General features: G+C 35.5%; 1 protein-coding gene across 1 annotated transcript in view; it reads left to right on the top strand.

Moving 5' to 3' along the window:
- Nucleotides 1-7,024: 7,024 nt before the first annotated feature.
- LOC122805985 (immunoglobulin kappa light chain-like) overlaps nt 7,025-18,423 on the top strand; it is a 154,527-nt gene continuing 143,128 nt past the window's right edge. The window contains exon 1 of the mRNA XM_044076224.1: nt 7,025-7,140. Coding sequence (XP_043932159.1) covers nt 7,095-7,140 — 46 coding nt within the window. The 5' untranslated portion in view covers nt 7,025-7,094. The remainder of the gene's footprint in view (nt 7,141-18,423) is intronic.

The raw sequence follows: 18,423 nt of genomic DNA, 5'->3' as shown, positions 1-18,423 counted from the left end.
TTATATCTACAAGGACATATGTTTGTTTGTTGTGTATATATCTATTAATGTATCATGTGTGTGTATAGATATATATATGTACATATATACATATGTCCATATATGTCTGTACATTCCTCATTTCATAAATTTCTTTGGTTTAAGTCTGTGGATATATGTGTATACACAGATATATATATATATATATATATATATATATATATATATATATATATATATATCCATATCATACCTTTCAACTGTACAGATTATCGCAGAATGTACAGATGCTTGCCTCTTATCTTTGGTCCGTTTTTCATAACCTTGTGGCTTTCTGGCAAATTAGTGCCATATCATTAAAGGCTGACGTTGGAAAATAATGACAAACATTTGAGGTTACGACTTCATACCCTTCAGAGAATCCATGCTAGTGAGACACCTGTTATTCTATCCACTTTCTATGTTTGGTAGGGCAATATTTGGGAATTGTCCCTATTTGTACCGGTTGTTTTCATGACTTTGTCCGGTTTCTTACTTTACGGGGTTAACAGGTATGAGCCATATATATATATATATATATATATATATATATATATATATATATATATATATATATAACGTGGAGAAAACAGCATTCATTTGCTATGCTGTGAGCGGATTACACATGCGCAGGCGCACTTGCATATCCTTATTGTGGGTTACATATGTTTAATAAATATTTGTGCTTACGTGGCCTTTCCTAATTGTGACCGTAATAGTTACATATCTGTATTCCGGTTTACGGACATATGCGAAACACACGTTCACCTTTACATATTTAAATGTGTTTACAGCACAAACGCATTCATTACACTTTAAACTTATATGTGCTGTGGTCGTAGTTCAACCGGGACTGCATTCACGTTGGCTGGATGCCAGAACCACTATTCTATTGGTGTTCTGCCTCATTGATATGCATACCAATAGTATTTAGCTACATCAACATACGCCTCACCGCTTCACTTACACCACAGGCATCTATTCTCCTGCTGGGAAAAACGCGGTACTACATATTACACATTCCCTATTGCCTACTGCTGTGGACCCCAGCTGCATAGTTAATCACTCCAAGGATATGCAGAACACCAGGGCTTATAGTCCTGGCACATACAAGTATTTGATTGTCAGGGTGTTCATGTAGTGATCTGGGTTTAGGCTTGTCCGCCCGGTGAACGGAACTTCCCTGGCCGAGTTCAAATGTCAGACGAAGCACATGGACAGGGAGTTTCTCCCTATTATGAATTTTTACCTGTGTTTACAGGCACAGGTGTTTGTGCACCTGTCAGCAGCTTATTCTGTTGGCAATACATATTATGGGTGGGGTTGTTACAGTCCATACTCCACGGTGAGGGGTGTTCCCATTCACATTTGACTATTTCCTGTATTCAGTCATACAGGGATTATTATTTTGGACATGAAGTGACTACAGGTATACAGTTGTACATTACACAAATGTGAAAGGTTGTTACTGTAAATATGTACGGAGTCGGACCTCTGTAATATGCTGTTGTGTTCTGGTAAAGCAGTAGCTAATCATTAAAGACTGAAGTCGGAACGTGATGACAGACAGTTGGGTTTCAGACTTCATACTCTTCAGGACATTAATGCCAATGTGCAAACTGTTATTCTATCAAATTTCTATGTTTCTAAGAGCTATCTTTACAAATTGTCCCTACTTTTGGGCCTTTGTCTCACTTTTATTCACGGCTCTGTCCAGATATCTTGCTCACACAGGTTGATAGGTATGGTCGGTCATGCCTGCACACAGTAAGTGTCCCTCACACTTGATCAGAGTTATCCTGTTTACATCAGTGTTTTCATCACCCTTATGCCGTTTGCCACTATGCGAATGTGTGCAATATATTCTCACGCCTATTCGTGTTGGGACACGTGCGTCACGGGAAGGTGTTTTATCCTAGGTAGTAGATTATGCATGACCACTTAGGGCTGGACAGTGTCATGGACCTCTACTGCACATTCTGTCTTGTGTCCAGATATCTACAAGATTGGACATCATGTCTTCATACCCATTCTACTATTTACCCAGGTTAGATATCCCATGAGGGATATCCCAAAAATTTGACAAGACCAAAACAAGACAGATTCCGAAGATTTTTCTGGCTTTACGAAAATGTGCAGGGGGTTTTACATGCAAGGGATACATGGTTTGCAATCCTGAAACTGCCTAGGGTGACACTACCTACTACATATGCGTAGGGGTCACTATGTGTAGCTGTGTCTGCAACAAACCAGTAGGCCAAGTATGGCTGGATTTGATGGACGTTCTGGTACGGGAGCAGGTTGTGTGATGTGGAGGGGATGTTGGGTAGGCCATTATGCATCCAGGTGTGTTGCATTTGTTATGGCCAGTTCCATCAGGACCAATCTGTGGGTATGTGATGGTGACATATCTATACATTTGTATCGCACATTTCCATATTCATATGTTTGTGGGATTGTGTTCTACACTATGGCCTGTCTGCTTGTCTTGCAGCTGTTTCTACATGTGTTTGTGTTTCTTTCAGCTTCACCCGCTGCTCCCTCATACACCTTTGGTTCACCTTTTCTGCATACAACACAGTATCGCCTTGGAGGATTTTACCATTACCCATCCACCTCTCACACGCAAATTCCTCACACCCCATAGATCACTACTTTGGTTGTTGGCCCATAACACGGCCAGAGTAACACATTGAATACCCTACATGTGTCAGGTACCTTTATGGTTGTGTGGACTACCCTGCCATGTTTGCTTTCCACATGCTATACCTCACGCACATAGGTACACGCCCATACTTACCTTTCATTACTTGGTTGGTATACCCGGGTACTACCCGTTCGACTGTGTCACATACAAGTTTGGCTTATACCGCTGACTTCCGGATTTTGCCAGCCTGTTGTACTCATTGGTAGGGTGGCACCTTTTCCTATGTCCAAGCTATTCCTTACACATATCTGACTGTTGTGGACAATGCCTCCCCACAGTCGATGGTAGGGTTTCCACCTTTTCAATTGGCCACAGTGTGACATTTGCAGTGAACACATCACATTTTACAGGCCGACACATACCCATGGTCAGTTTGGCAGATAGAGCTTACAATTCTTGCCTATATATAAGCTTATTCTTGTAGCATTTTGGTGGCTTATTCTGTTTCTTATGACATTTATGTAATATACGTACAGAGAAACTGTTTAATGCAACTATAACATAACGTCTATGGAATAATTATGTCCTATAATCTCTGGACATTTGCCATTTTTACAAGTTTGTGTCAGGACACATCTGTCCACAGAGGGACTGTCGCTCGCAAACTGGGACAGGTGGTAATCTTAGTCGACGGTATGGATCATACTGTTCCTTTCAGCCTACATGTGTCCTTATTTTTGTAGCTGTTTATATGCTCCTTCTGTTTCGTTTACATGCGTATTCTATTTCCTATCACATTTGGTATGTGAAATACAGACATACCTTTTGTATGTGACTATTACATGCCTTGTGGGATATGATTCGGACATACGGTCGCTAAATATATCTACATTTCTCCTCATGTATTTTGTTATGGACACATCTGCCCAGCTATGTACCCTCCCTCACATTATGAGTCAGCTGGTGAGCCTCTCCATTGGGCTGGATGTACCTACTGGCGGCGCGCTAACATATGATGCGTTTCACTTCCACATGGTATAGCTATCTACACTACGTTGGACTACAGGCACACAGTTTTCCATGTCATTTGTTCAAGGGTTAGGGACCCGTTATTCCCTACCGTGCATTTGTGTTTGCTTCTTCATTTTCTGTTCGCAGGAACTATCTTGCATGCTTTGCATACGTTTCAGTATCCACGGACACTGATAGGTGCGATTACTATTGCAGGCGGAATATAATTTTCAGCAGTTTAGGTTGCTCATCGACAGCCGACATTGACACGTCTTCGTGCGCAACTTCGATACGCCCCATGCACTCGCGCACATTTCCTATGCATGTGGTTGTGGCGGCTGTGCGCCTCCATTAATATGCATATGGCTCTACTACTCCATATATACGTCGCACGGCCGGCGCAAGCCTTACGCCGGCCTTGTGCCGAGCTTCATGAATCCCGGGGCAATTGTACATGTCTACACTTTGTGGTAACCTTTATGAATCCATGTCGATATTTAAAGCTGCAAGAATATCAGTAGAAAAACTAAAAATAGGAGGAAGGTGTGAGTTATATCTGTGTTGTCTGTTCACTCAGAACAGTGTACATTTAGTGTAGGTGTGTAAATCAATAATTAGGTTAATAAAAAGTAAAACAAAAGTAAAAGTAAAACCTGGACTAAATTTCCCCTTCACTTCTCTGCAAAAATGTAACTTCACAAGGGGCATGCTTGGAAGTCTTTAAGGGAACAGACTTATTCTCAGTGCAGAACAGCCTCAGGATTCTACTTTTACATGTAATGGTAATACCAAACTACTGAGAAAGCTTTGCTACTAGAAAAGAACATTAGTTTTCTGCAATAACTCTACATACCACTTTCACCTTGAGCTATGAAAAATGTATTTTCTGTGGCTGCCTTGATAATTCTACACCACGACCAGGATATCACATTATCTAAATGTCTACCAGCACAGGAATTAAATGATCCCACCAGTATGTGGACTTTGCTAGATTACCTCACCTTTATGGTGAAACAACTGCTGCAAGAAGTCAAAAGCTTAAGGCAAGCCTCTGATCAAACCCAAAGATGTCTACTTTCTGCCGATCAATGTCTAAGCAAAAAGCAGTCCACCATTATGGAAACTCATTGCAAGCTATGCATGCCAGCTAAGTAAAGTACACAGAAACTTATACAGATGGAAAAGCTTGATGATCTGAAAAACAGACCACAGTGGAATAATAAAGGGAAAGGAAGAGCAAGAAACTGTGACCTTCACAATGCAAGAACTGGAGAAACTAATCAAATGTATGCCAACTGAAATAGAGAGGATTCTGAGGCTCATTATAAGGTCTCAGTCATCCTTCTCAGACACTTCATTGTAAAATCCTTAAATTACAGTGACAGATGAAATCTATTCTCAGGAGATGGAACAACACTGTAAAATAGCTGGCTGTGAAATTTTTCCTAGATCATAATGTGACACTGTTCAGTAAGCAGAAAGCTTTTGTCCCTACACGTAGATGTTTCAAAGACCTATGATATCAGGTACAATTATTCTTCCTAGCCATATTATCAGTTAAAAATGGGCAGCAAACATGCATGTTTGGCTTTCCATCTGAAACTGATATATTCCTAGATTTCTGTGCATCTCAAACAGATGAAAACACAGAGATAGATTCAAACACTCAGCCTGCAAATCTCTTGAGCAGAGTATTGGAATCTAAGTATAAGTCAAGATTATCCCCAGAGAAGCATGACGCTGCTGAAGGGGAAACTGATAGCACAAGCCTGGCTGTCTTTTTCTGATGGAATGCACTAACTGGCTTCAGCCCGTGGCCTTATAGAAGAGGAATTAATTGAGGAAGATGAACAGGAAGTGGATTATGTGAGCCCAAACCCTTTGTTTTTTGAGCTAGCCCTGATGGATAAGGCTAATGACTAGGAATCCCGTAAACAAACTGTGGATAAAGTGAGTGATCTGAGGAAGAACATAAAACTGTAAAGTTATTCAAGCTGTGCATATTACTTATTTATCTGTCTGTAAGCTATAATTATATGACTGGATTGTTACAGGTAGTAAAATAATGTAGTATTGGGGGGTTTTGGATGGAGTCTTGGAGGAGGGTCTTTTTGTTGTTGTTAATGCCTGTGAATTATTTGAAAACATTTGCCATATCTCTTCTGCTTCTGTTTCTGCACAGTTTACATATTCAGATCCTTACGTCTGTCTTAATAAATGTTGTATATAACATTCTCAGTGTATTTATTATAAAATATTAAATGTAACCTTATAGGTTCAGGAGCATGATTATTTCTAGTTAAGCAGTTCTTGTTCTTCATTAAGTTCTTTTGTAAACATTGGTTTATATACTTAAACAATGGTTTTACTTATACACTGTTAAGTATATCTATGATGATGAGAAATGAAATAAGAGATAGGAGCAGTAGAAATACATTTGACTTATAGGAGTAACTAATAACTTCATTTTTTTATATTTGAAGGGAAAAAATAATATCCAAGAGTCCCTGATGAGGAAGGATTGCAAGAAATAAATGTAAATGTTCAAAATATTAGAAGCATATGCGCATATACTAAATATCAGCTACATAAACTGCAGTTCTTAATTAGGAAATAACTTGTTGTTAGTGAATTAAGACCACAGTACTTTAATATTTTATATAACTCTGTTTCATTCACTAAGAAAACAAAGAATGAATATATGCTCCCCTAGCTTGATCTTTTAAAATTGTCTCTCTCTCTGTCTAGACCAGTCACTGTCTCTTTTAGATTCTGATAAACACCTTCCTAAGCTGTAGGAATTACATCTCTTGTTTCATGATTCAGACCCTTAAAATATAATATATGCAATGTGGCAATGCTTAGGATCAACATACCAATAACATATTATTAATTTATTGCAATTAAGAAGTCTGACAAATGTACCAAAACAATATGATTCAGTAAACATATAATTTAAAGTACAATAATATACCTAAAATGTTAGCATTACTAGCACATGAAAATGGTCAATATTATACTGTTCTAGTTTTGTTGAAGTGATATTGCTTGAATACTCTGCTTTAATTAAAATTAAAATAATAAAAATTATATGTGTCAATTCTGATGTTTAGAATAAAACCATTATAAAATGATAAAATAATATAAATGTTTATTATGAGAAGTTCTGAAAATACTGGTAGATTTTCTTCTAAAAATAAAATGTTATTTTGTTAATAGATTAACAGGTTAGCATGCTTATAACTTAATTATGCTGTCTTGTGGTTTCACCATTCTGAGCAGGAAATAGTGATCCCTCACCAGCGTGATAATTTGATATGCTTTTGGTTTTGTGGATTCTTTCTGATTATTTGGTGTCATGAAGAAGAAACCTGCAGTAATTTTGCAAAGTGCTCAGTAACCATTCAGACCTAGAAGCATGGATGAAGTTTTGCATACAACATTTCTTCTCTTTTGTTTTGGTAGTAAGTATCTCTTTATTATTATTATTTGCCTTAGTGCACTCTATATACGTCCCATGTGTGCAGTTAGGTATGGTAAATGTTTTATAGCCATTTTTTACTCTACTATTTGCAATACACTGCATGCATTTTTTTCATCTCATATTATTTGCTTGTGTAGTTCTGTATGCATTTTGGCAGAATTTTATTTTAAATTTTAAATTACTAATATGAGCTTTGTTATTAAGACTTTTTTAATTCATCTCTTGCCCGGCTATATCCTTTAACAACAGATGATTTTTTTTCAGTGCTGACCCAAGTTAAGTGTGTGGTTTACTTACATAAGCAAAATCACAACCTTTGCGAGTCGATACTTACGAGAATTAACCCAGGGACCAGAAGATGAATCTCTTAGTAGTTTACCGCCTTAAACCTTTTTTGTTAAACTGGTAGATTGCAAACGCCATTCTTAACGTTTATAAACAAAAGATGAACTTGTGCTTTCCACACTCTATAGTTCACAAAACATTATGTCTGCTGTTGTCTTCTGCTGTTAAGCACTGCCATATATTTTGTTCATCTAGTAAGTATCTGTTTATCATTTTCCCGCAGACACTGTAAAAACACTCAAGTATTACATGGGAGACCATTGTGGACAGCTGTATCACTGTGGACAGTAATATTTTAAATCTGTATAATGAAAAATATGCAGAAGAACACCATATTATAGTCAGGGATGTTAAAAAAAACTAATAAGTAATGTTGCATAAAATAGCTCAGGAATACCTGTAAACACTTGCTCCGCTCTGTGTTGGGGATTACATTGGATTTACCAAAGAAATTTGTTTTCAGTGTAAATCTGGGAGTAATGCATAGCCATCGAATAGTGGATAACAGGTAGAAATTAGGTTAAAGCATCAATAGCTTAATTCAGATCATGGCTTTCACAAGAGTTAATGGGCAGCAAACAAGTACTGAGGAGGGAGAAGGTACATTAAGGTTCGAAATCTAGTTATGGAGTCAAAACAACTTTTAGTAGTACTAAAAGGAACATCAAGCTATAATGAAAAGAAAAAAAGAAAAAATTAACATCACAGTAAATGTAACTAATGTAGGTAGAAGGGAAAACTGTCAAACAAAGATGTTCTGGTTTCTTTCATGAGTATCAAAAACAAATCCTGTATCTTAGGAAGATGAAAAGCATTATAGCTACCATTTTGCAAACAATATATGCTTGGCTTATGAGTCTGTGGTTGTTATAAAAAATGTGTATAAAATATTATATATAAAAAAAAGGATTCACACACACACACACACACACACACACACACACACACACACACACACACACACACACACACTCACACACACACACACACACACACACACACACACACACACACACACACACACACACACACAATATGTATAATATCTACATATATATATATGTGTGTGTGTGTGTGTGTGTGTGTGTGTGTGTGTGTGTGTGTGTGTGTGTGTATATATATATATATATATATATATATATATTATACACATATACATGACTTAGTACTACAGATGACTGGCAGCTAAGCTGGAATTTTTAGAAGCAACTTGAATAAAACATCTCAGTTTTCTCAAAAAAATCATTAGAAAAAGCAAATATTTTTTTTCTACAGAATAATAAATCCAAAGTGACACATTCCATCCTGTTTAAGGGAAACTTTAATCAAATATATCACAAACAGCTGTTAGACAACATGACAATGGTATTACTATATACTTTATCATGCATTTTTTTTTCAAAAAAGAGATATTATTTAGTTTTATGATGAGAGCATTATGGAATGGAAGAATGGTTAGGATAGTTCATTTTAATCCCCTGTCCCTCTGTTCTGTAGTATCACAAATGTCCTTTTAATATCGACAAAGGATACATGCCACATGACTGCTTAATATGACAATTTGGTCTTATTTTTTTTATTATTTATAAAATATAACAGAGCAATTTTTTATTATATTTAATTTTCAGCCCCTTTCAGATGCCAGCTAAATATTATTCTTTATTCTTCATGTCACACTAGTCTTTGTAAGAACAGAAATATGTGTTGTTTCCATGCTGTTTTATTTATTTGTGTAAATGTTGTATCGCCATACATAATGAAAATCACAGAAGTCTAGTACTGTCAGCACTGTCTGTGACTGCTTTGTCTAAAAAAATTAATTAAAATGGTAATTGTAAAAAGAGGTAGGTGCAAAGGTACAATGGCCGGCAATGCAAGCTGTCACAGGACCTTGCATGTCTTCCCTGTTTCTGAGCAGGTTTTTGCTGAGTGATGCAGTTTTCTCCATTATTGAAATGACAAGCTATAGGTGAATTTGTGATCTTTCAAATTCTTTGTAACTGCACATGCCATGTGTTTTTCTTTTTGCATCATACTGTGGATTATTATGCTATCTTAATTACTTTCTCTGCTTTCTACCCACCGAGTGCCAGGATACGTTTTACTGCTCCACAGTCCTGAATTGGAAAAAGCAAGTAATCAGGGAATGACAGTATTATATTATTATTATTAGTAGTAGTATTATAAGTATTATTATTTCAAAGGCAGTACAAGTCAGGCCACCAACACAATGGTTAGATTTCACTGAGGGCCACGTCAGTGACAGTGTCAGGATGTGAAGAATTAGACACCTCAAGGGTGCTTCTTTGTGAGGGTCAAGGTGATGAATTCTGAGGCTTGAATCAGTGCATTCTCAATCTCAATAGATTAGTGGGAGTACAGTAGCAGCTATAAGGGGAGTAGCAGGGTTTGTTGTCCTAGTATTATTACAGGTTTTTGTTCCCACATCTGAAATGTAGAAAATGGACAAGACATCTTTCTCCTCTAAATGAAATATACAGTGAATCTACCATTATGAATCCTCAAACTTGAAGTTCAAAGCCTTATGTAAAAAGATTCTGAAAGTCAATTCTTTATGGCAGTACTTAATTCTTATGTATGAGGTGTTGCTGAGATAGTAGGAGAGCAAAATAACAATAATATTAGTACTTGGAACCTGAACTTTTGTGGGTATGTGGCCTGGTAAAAGGCCACTGAATTGAATGTTAGAAAAACCCTAATGTTATTTATTATTTATGCTCAAAACTTATTTAAAATTATGAAACCTAACTGCCTGCAAATCTTACAATCATAGCTGATATCACAGTACAGCCACAATCAGAGATCAGCCACCTGGCTGCTCACACAAACGTTATTAATAGAACAGCTGTTATACAACATGGCTACCACCCATCCAAGAACTACAACCTCACCCTGAATATGAAGTAATAAAAATAAATGTTCATGGTTTAACCTCATAATCCTCATTTTGCAGATATATATATCTATATCTATATATATATCTATATATATATATATATATATATATATATATATATATATATATATAAGGGTCTCTATCAGATGATCGAATTTTTGCAAACTCGAAATTAAATGGTCGAGACCATATGATCAAGTCTTTGAAAACCTGAAGCTTTTGAATGGAGACTGAGGTACAGTGAAGATCAGGAAATTTACCCTATTCCCCAATGTAGTGTGATCTTGCAGTTGGTATATATAATTTGCAGGGGGTGTGCAGGGGGCACAGCATTCAAAAATGCAAAAAAAAAGTGCATTTTTTTGTGTCTTGACCATATGAATTTTGAGTTTCTGAAAACTCTTTCTTCTGACATAGACCTATATGTGTAAATATATATATATATATGGTTCTACCTGACTTCGTCGACAGCTGAGAAGACCGACATCGGAATCCGGAGCTCCAGAAGATCGAAAGCGAAGAAGACCGACGCGAATCGCGGGTTGCAGAACATCGACAATGCAGAAGACCGACACGACGGATGACAACACCAACGCCGAGGATGCCGACATGGGGAAAGGCTGTGTGAGTATGCGGTAGTGACGGACGTTAGGGTGCGAGGCAGGTAAGTGTGGAGATTGACGGTCTGTGGGGATAGGGGTGGGTTAAGTGAGTTAGGGTTAGGGAGCGATAGGGGTGGGTTAAGTGAGTTAGGGTTAGGGAGCGATAGGGGTGGGTTAAGTGAGTTAGGGTTAGGGAGCGATAGGGGTGGGTTAAGTGAGTTAGGGTTAGGGAGCGATAGGGGGGGGCTAAGTGAGTTAGGGATAGGGAGCGTAAAGGGCGGGTTAAGTGAGTTAGGGTTAGGGAGCGGGTAGGTAAGTGTGCGATAGTGACGGACCTTAGGGTTAGGGTAAGGTTTAGTGTGGGCTTGTAAGGATTTTGGTGTGCTTGTGTTGTGTGTGTGGTTTGTGGAATGGGGATGTGTTTTGTTTTGTATGGGGTTTCGTGTTTGTGTACCGTCGGTTATTTCGTTGTCGGTTATGTGTGGTTTCGTGTTTATGGACTGTCGAATATGTGGTGTCGGTGATGTGGTTGTCGGTGTTGTGTGGTTTCGATTATGTCAGGTAGAACCATATATATATATATATATATATATATATATATATATATAGATAGATATAGATATATATAATATATATATATATATATATATATATATGTATATATGTATATATATATATATATATATATATATATATATATATATGTATATATATATATATATATATATATATATATATATATATATATATATATGCGTGTGTGCACATACACACACACACACACACACACACACACACACACACACACACACAAACATAAATTTTGTAGTGTTAAAACCAACATAACTACAATAAAGTCCTAGTATCCAGCGAGGCCTATTTGTGTTGATGATTGTTCTTGTAGTAAAATACATAAGAATTTGCATGTCTGCTCATTATATGTTGCATCCTAGACCTCTAAATAGTATTTAAAAATAAATGCTGTAACACTTTAACTTTAGTTTCATCAAAGCTATTTAATAGATTTGCACATTTGGCAGCATAGTATTGTAAGGTAAATTATATGTACAAATCATTGCTACAAAATTTAGCAATACCTCACATTTAGGATGGCTATACTGAGTGAGATTCTCATCGCATAGACATTCATAAAAAGAAAGCATTTTACAGAACAATGAACAAATGTTTGTGTGAGATACTCTGTTCAGTATTTTCTATCCCATTTACATTTTGTAAGGCCAGGGTACTAAATAAACATTTATAAGAAACCAGAGGTTTTTGCAAGGGATTCACATTTCAACACTGTCTGCTAAATTGTACAATCAACACAGAGGTCTCACTACACTAGAAAAAGGGAAATTCATGGGCTTTGGCAAAAGTGAAACATTTTCCTTTCTTGGCTATCTTAAGAATTCATAACAGGAAGATTTCATTCACAAGACACAGTGTTTAAACTATGTAAATTATATCAGTAGCGTATCAGGAAAATGCTTGTATCTCAATGTAACAAATATACAAGAGTATTTGTAGGTGTGTTTGAGGTGTAGTGATACACTGAAGAATGCACACAAACTAGAAGGTATGCAAATGACTTGAAAAGCTATCACTTCTCTTTTCCACTACATTTCCTACAATGCTGACTTTACCAGACATGCAGCAGTTTAAATCTGGGTAAAGAAAATTCATCCACAGAGCCCAGTGTCACATTTTCCATAAATTGCTGACTAGGTGTCTTGTCCAGATAAGCCTTTTATGTTGCCCTTTCTTAAGACTAAGACTTCACATTTTATGTAATCATGTTCCCAAATGTATTAGTGCCACTCAGTGCACACTCATACACATGTATAATGCCTGAAGGGGCACCCATATTACTGGTATCATAGCTTATTCCACTGGTGTACTTATAATGTCCACAGAATACACACGTCAGTTTCTGCACAGTACCCACAGTAGAAGCGGGAGAGCAAAATAACAGTAATATCAGTGCTTGCAATTTGAACTTTAGCGAGCATGTGGCCTGGTAACATGCCACGGAATTGTGTGCTAGAAAAACCCTAATGTTTTTTATTATTTATGCCCAAGCCTATGTTTAAAATTATGAAATCTAATTGCCAGCAAATACAATCATTGCTAATACTGCAGCACAGCCGCAAACTGAGATAGTCCATCTGGCTGTTCACAGTAATGTTAGTATCACAACAATTATTATTACTTAAAGGCCTCAGTGAACATACTGATGCATATAAGCTAAAATATATTTTCCACAGCTGAATACATATAAAATGCAGTGACTTCAAAATTACATTTGTTTTTGTATAGTATTTATCCAGAAACTAATACAATTATTATTGTTTTGAAGCTCAGTTTATTAGTAGTAAGGGTCCTGTTACTGGTTCATGTTCGTTATGCAGCATAATTATGCACATTTAGTATGAATAATGAATAGTGAACTGTTACTTCAGCTGCTGAGTAGTTGTAACCCCTATTATAAATGACAAAGATAAATATATGTTAAATAGCTAGATTACTTTGTCAATGCTGTTATTTCAAAAACAATTTATGAGATTCAGGGAACTCTGTAAGAAATTACTAAACACATATGTTCCACCGATGAATGCAAGTTAGACATAGCTATACTTCCAACATGCTGCTCTTCTCATCTTAAATGTGTCTTCCACTATTTTTTAGCATTTGTGCTTTGACATAAGGTATTATTTGCATCCCCCAGCATTGCTGGACTTGACAATGATACATTACTCTGAGTATGTGATTGCTGGTTAACAGAAACCAGCAAATATGTGGCTATCCAAACTTTGTGCCATTATTAAAAGGGAAGTTCTCCTGTGTTCACAGTCTCATGGAGTTTACCATTTTCACAAAAAAGATGATAACGGTTTCAGATAAAAACTTCAGAAATATGAAACAATGGAGATATTCAGATAAGGGATGATTTCTTTTTACATGTCTTAAACATACAGCAGATTCTTAAAGATAAGCTAGCTTCCGATAGCATATAGAAAAGGTGAAGCTAAACATGAAAGAAAGCAGTAGTGTTATAAAGTACACATCAATGTAATTACTTCTGTACAAATTCATATTGTCTAAAGTTTATATATATATATATATATATATATATATATATATATATATATATATATATATATATAAAATATGGGTCTAATTCACTTGACCTAAAACTCATTTGACTGACACCCAATTGACCTAAATTTCATTTGACTGACAACTCATCTGACTGACTCCCATTTCACAATTAACAATCCTTAATCCCTTAAATATCAGTAGCATTAATTACTTTAATACATTTCCCTTTGAGAGAATAAAGTCAAGCCAAGTAAAAACCAAAGAATGCAGGGTCAATGATGCCAGATGTTAGATGTTTAAATATATACTACTGCCTATCTACATACAAGTGGGTTTTATAAACTGTCGTAAAACGTTATATATTAAGTATATAATTCATATAGCTCATATTATAAAGGTTTATATGCAATGGTAATGAGATTTATTGGATTATTGTATGCTTTCTAAGATATTCATTCTAGAAATATTTCAAGTTAGACATAAATCGGTCTGATGATGAGAAATTACAGTGTGTCTTAATTAAGAGAGATGGGATAACTATTTTACCCCTTAAATGCCAGTGACATGCCAATCCTGTGCACTGAATGCAAGGAGTTAAATGTTTAAAACCTATTCTTATAAGTCATTTAACTATACTTGCTATTGGCAGCACTACTACTCTTTAATTTCTGTTAGTTCAGTTAATGCGTTTACCACATATGCAGTCTAAACCAATTCATTTTAAGAATAGTGATGTTACCAAGCTGAATTAAAAAAGAATATAACCTCAAGACTCAAAGAAATATAAATTATCTGATAGCAGTCTGGTAACATTACTACACTAACTGTGAGTTGTTAGCTTGTTAGCGTGATGCTGATTTGTAAGTAGTTGTAATCCCATGGTATGTATCAGCCTTAGTCTTTTAAATGGATATTATTAAGATACTGTGTTTATTTCAACAATATCCAGAGGGAAACATTGTATTTTTTGTTTTTCGTTCTTTTTTTATCAATTCATTTGTTAAACAGGTAAGTATCATTAAGCTCAATGATTCATTTCAGACATAAAAACTGCTCTGGTTAAGTGAATTGTTCAGAATTAATAAGTAGGTAAATGGCAACTGGAGGAATCAAACTGGCATACATTGCCAGCCGTAACACTTTATTACATACTGCTGCTCAGTTATTAATTGACCAGTGCCAGTAACAGTTGCAATCATTAGCGTTCTTTTTGTAAGGACTGTAATTTATTAGCAACATTAGTAATTTTTAAATAATCAGTGTATTTGCTTTTCATATTTCATGGGTTACGAAATCCACATTTAAAAACTAAAAAATTATTAGAAAATTAAAAATAAAACAAGTAATGGGTCTGCTTAAAACTATCTATGTGCATAATACAGTCAAAAGATTTTTAGGGCATGACAATTTGTTTCATCCCACTTTAAACATTGGTCAACAGAAGGGAAACCCCATAATAAGGTATCAGGTATACAGATCTCTTATTAAAAGACCAGATTTATGACCTACAACAGTGATATATTCATTATCATACATAAGGTGAACATTTGTTAAATTCATTTAGAAAATGATTATGTACTAACTTTGAAAGTCATATAATTATTACCAATCTGAAAAACAATAAAATAAAAAAAAAAAAAAAAAAAAAAAAAAAAAAAGTGGAATTGTTAATAAAAGATGCGATCATCATGTCAGTTTCATAAATGTACATTACACATCTCACAATTTTTGGTGAGAAATTAAATGTCCAGTTTGTTAGTGGGATCAGTGCAATGGGGAAGTACATTAATACTCTAAAAATTCATTGACCATACACTTTATTATAGTACTAAGATGTAAGGGTTGCAATCACTCTAAGTTTGGAATGTGTAGGGGCTCCTTTTAATTAAAATGACCAAACTAAATTAGTGGGAAACTTAGTCAGACTATTGACATTGTGACAAAAATTATTACAAAAATGTGTGTGCTAATGTTTTAGAAGCAGTAATCACAGTAGCAATTTAAAAACAACAAGAGAAATCAGAAACATATTTTGTAGGTCTTAAAACACATTTAGCAACTAAAATGTAATTAATTGTAATTCAGAATCTTTTTATAAATCTAAGAAATACATATGCTATAGTAAGACTATGAAAATCAGTATTAAAACAAATGCTATACGTAAAAAATAAATAAGCTATATTTCTAAAAGAAAAAGAATGATCAAGCTCTAGAACATTCGGATTTTTTTTTATATTTTACGCAACTCAGACTAATTCTTATTAAGTTCACAGCATGCACTGAAAAGCAAAATTTGTGATCTACAAAATTCTAAATATATGTAATATTATAATAAGTCTAACTTCGGCAGCTCAGTTATACTGTTGGAAAAGTAATGCTAATTAGATATGTATGATTTATTTATGGAGAATCCATACTAAGGTACAGCCTGTATATCCAGTTTGGGATCATATACCTAAAATTTTCCATATATATAAAATTCAAGCATGTAATATATCTTCAAGACTTAACTAGCCAAAAATCTGCTAATAGGTAAGCCAAATATAGAGCATTAAATAGAAACCTCATGGTTCTTTAACATTCTTTTTTTGTAAAATATCGGGATATTGTTAGGTATAGTAGGCATGATGTTATGTGTCATATCTATTTATCTATTTTATTTATGTATTATTTTCATGACTGGTTTACTCCCATTAGTCCAGTGGCCTCTATTCAAGGCTATTCATACTGACTAGGGAAAATTTGGCCAAGGTATCGACCTTATGCTATATGTATATTATGAGACAGGTAACTGTGTGTTATTTGTTTGAAGCTGAAACATTCTTGCTCTAATTATAGGAGACTTTTGAAGTAAATTCTTTACAACCTCAAAAAACTAGGGTTGATGTATTCATGCAGATGTATGGGAGGAGATGTGAAAAGCTCACTGACAATATGGTTTGGTGAGAAGGTAGCCTCCAGGTTTTGAAGATATTTACACCTCTCACAGATCGTATCATGTTGATCTAGGGGTAACTGATTGTTGATGAGCACTAAGTAAGTTTCTACAGTACCTAATAATGCAAAGTGCTATAAGGCTGGCAACAGAGGGGGTAAAATGGGCTAAAATTGCATACTGGCCTGATAAGTTAGTTATTCCATCTATACATGATTGACAGATAAATTATTTTATTTTATTTTATTTACACCTTGTTGACTGGATATTCCCACTAAGCCAATGACCTCTTCATGGAAGAACCAAGGTTTTATTCATACAGACCCGGTGAAATATGATCAGTGAACCAGGGAACTTCCCCTACTCTTTTTGATAAGTGCAATTTGATCTTTTACATCTACCTGAGTTAGCACTAACTCAGGCAGATGAGACTGCAGTTTAATGTCTGATCTGAAAGACAGCATGCTCGGGATTGCATCAGCCCCCTTTTGCTGCACTGCAGTTTCAATACTGGAAAATTAATCCAAAAAATACCTTATATGGGAATAGAACCTACAGCCTTCTACACCAAAAGCAAGAATACTACCTGTTGAACTACAGAACTTAGCTGATAATTATGCCTATGTGCACATATAAAACAGTAGTTATGAGGGCATAGTAGGATCCCTATCAAGTAAGGAGAGAAAAGGGAAACATTAAATATGATAAAAAAAATTATGATTTTTACTATAATAACCGAAGCAATATATATAGGTATTGTGTAGTAGCAGTATGGTATGACAATAGTACATACTATATAATACATAGTTGCATAATCATCATCATCAATGCCTTTTTTCCCCATTTTCTACAAGGGGGTTAGGGTGTTGTGTAAATTGTTCCCAGCTCTCTCAATTCATTGTCACTCTCCCAGCTTCTTTGAGAGTCATGCCTGATGGTTGCAGGTCTTCACTCGTACAATCCATCCACCTCTTAGCTGAACATGTTTATTTCCTCTTGCCTTTTTCCTGTCTATCGTACGTCCTTTTCACTAAACTGTTTTGTGCAGTTCTGGAAATGTGTCCAAACCACCATAATCTGTTCTCTTTGATCTTCTCTGCAACTGCAGCTACTTTTGTTTCTACTCTGATGTCTTAATTTCTTCATCTGCCACACAGTGTGCATCCTACCACCTACCTCAGGCACTTTATCTCTATTTCTGTCATATGGATCTTCATCAGACTGGTTATAAACAAATACTTTCATTTTTTTGAGTATATCTTTAAAATCACATGACGATACTTTGTCCAGTAACACATATACTGCCAATGATGTATCAAAAGACAAGTCTCTATTAAATGACACAACTATCAGATGAATGAA

This window comes from Protopterus annectens, chromosome 7.part0 (assembly GCF_019279795.1).
Source record: "Protopterus annectens isolate FY-2018-M chromosome 7.part0, PAN1.0, whole genome shotgun sequence".
In the NCBI taxonomy this organism is placed as follows: Eukaryota; Metazoa; Chordata; order Ceratodontiformes; family Protopteridae; genus Protopterus; species Protopterus annectens.
This window is presented reverse-complemented; position numbering and strand designations above follow the sequence as displayed.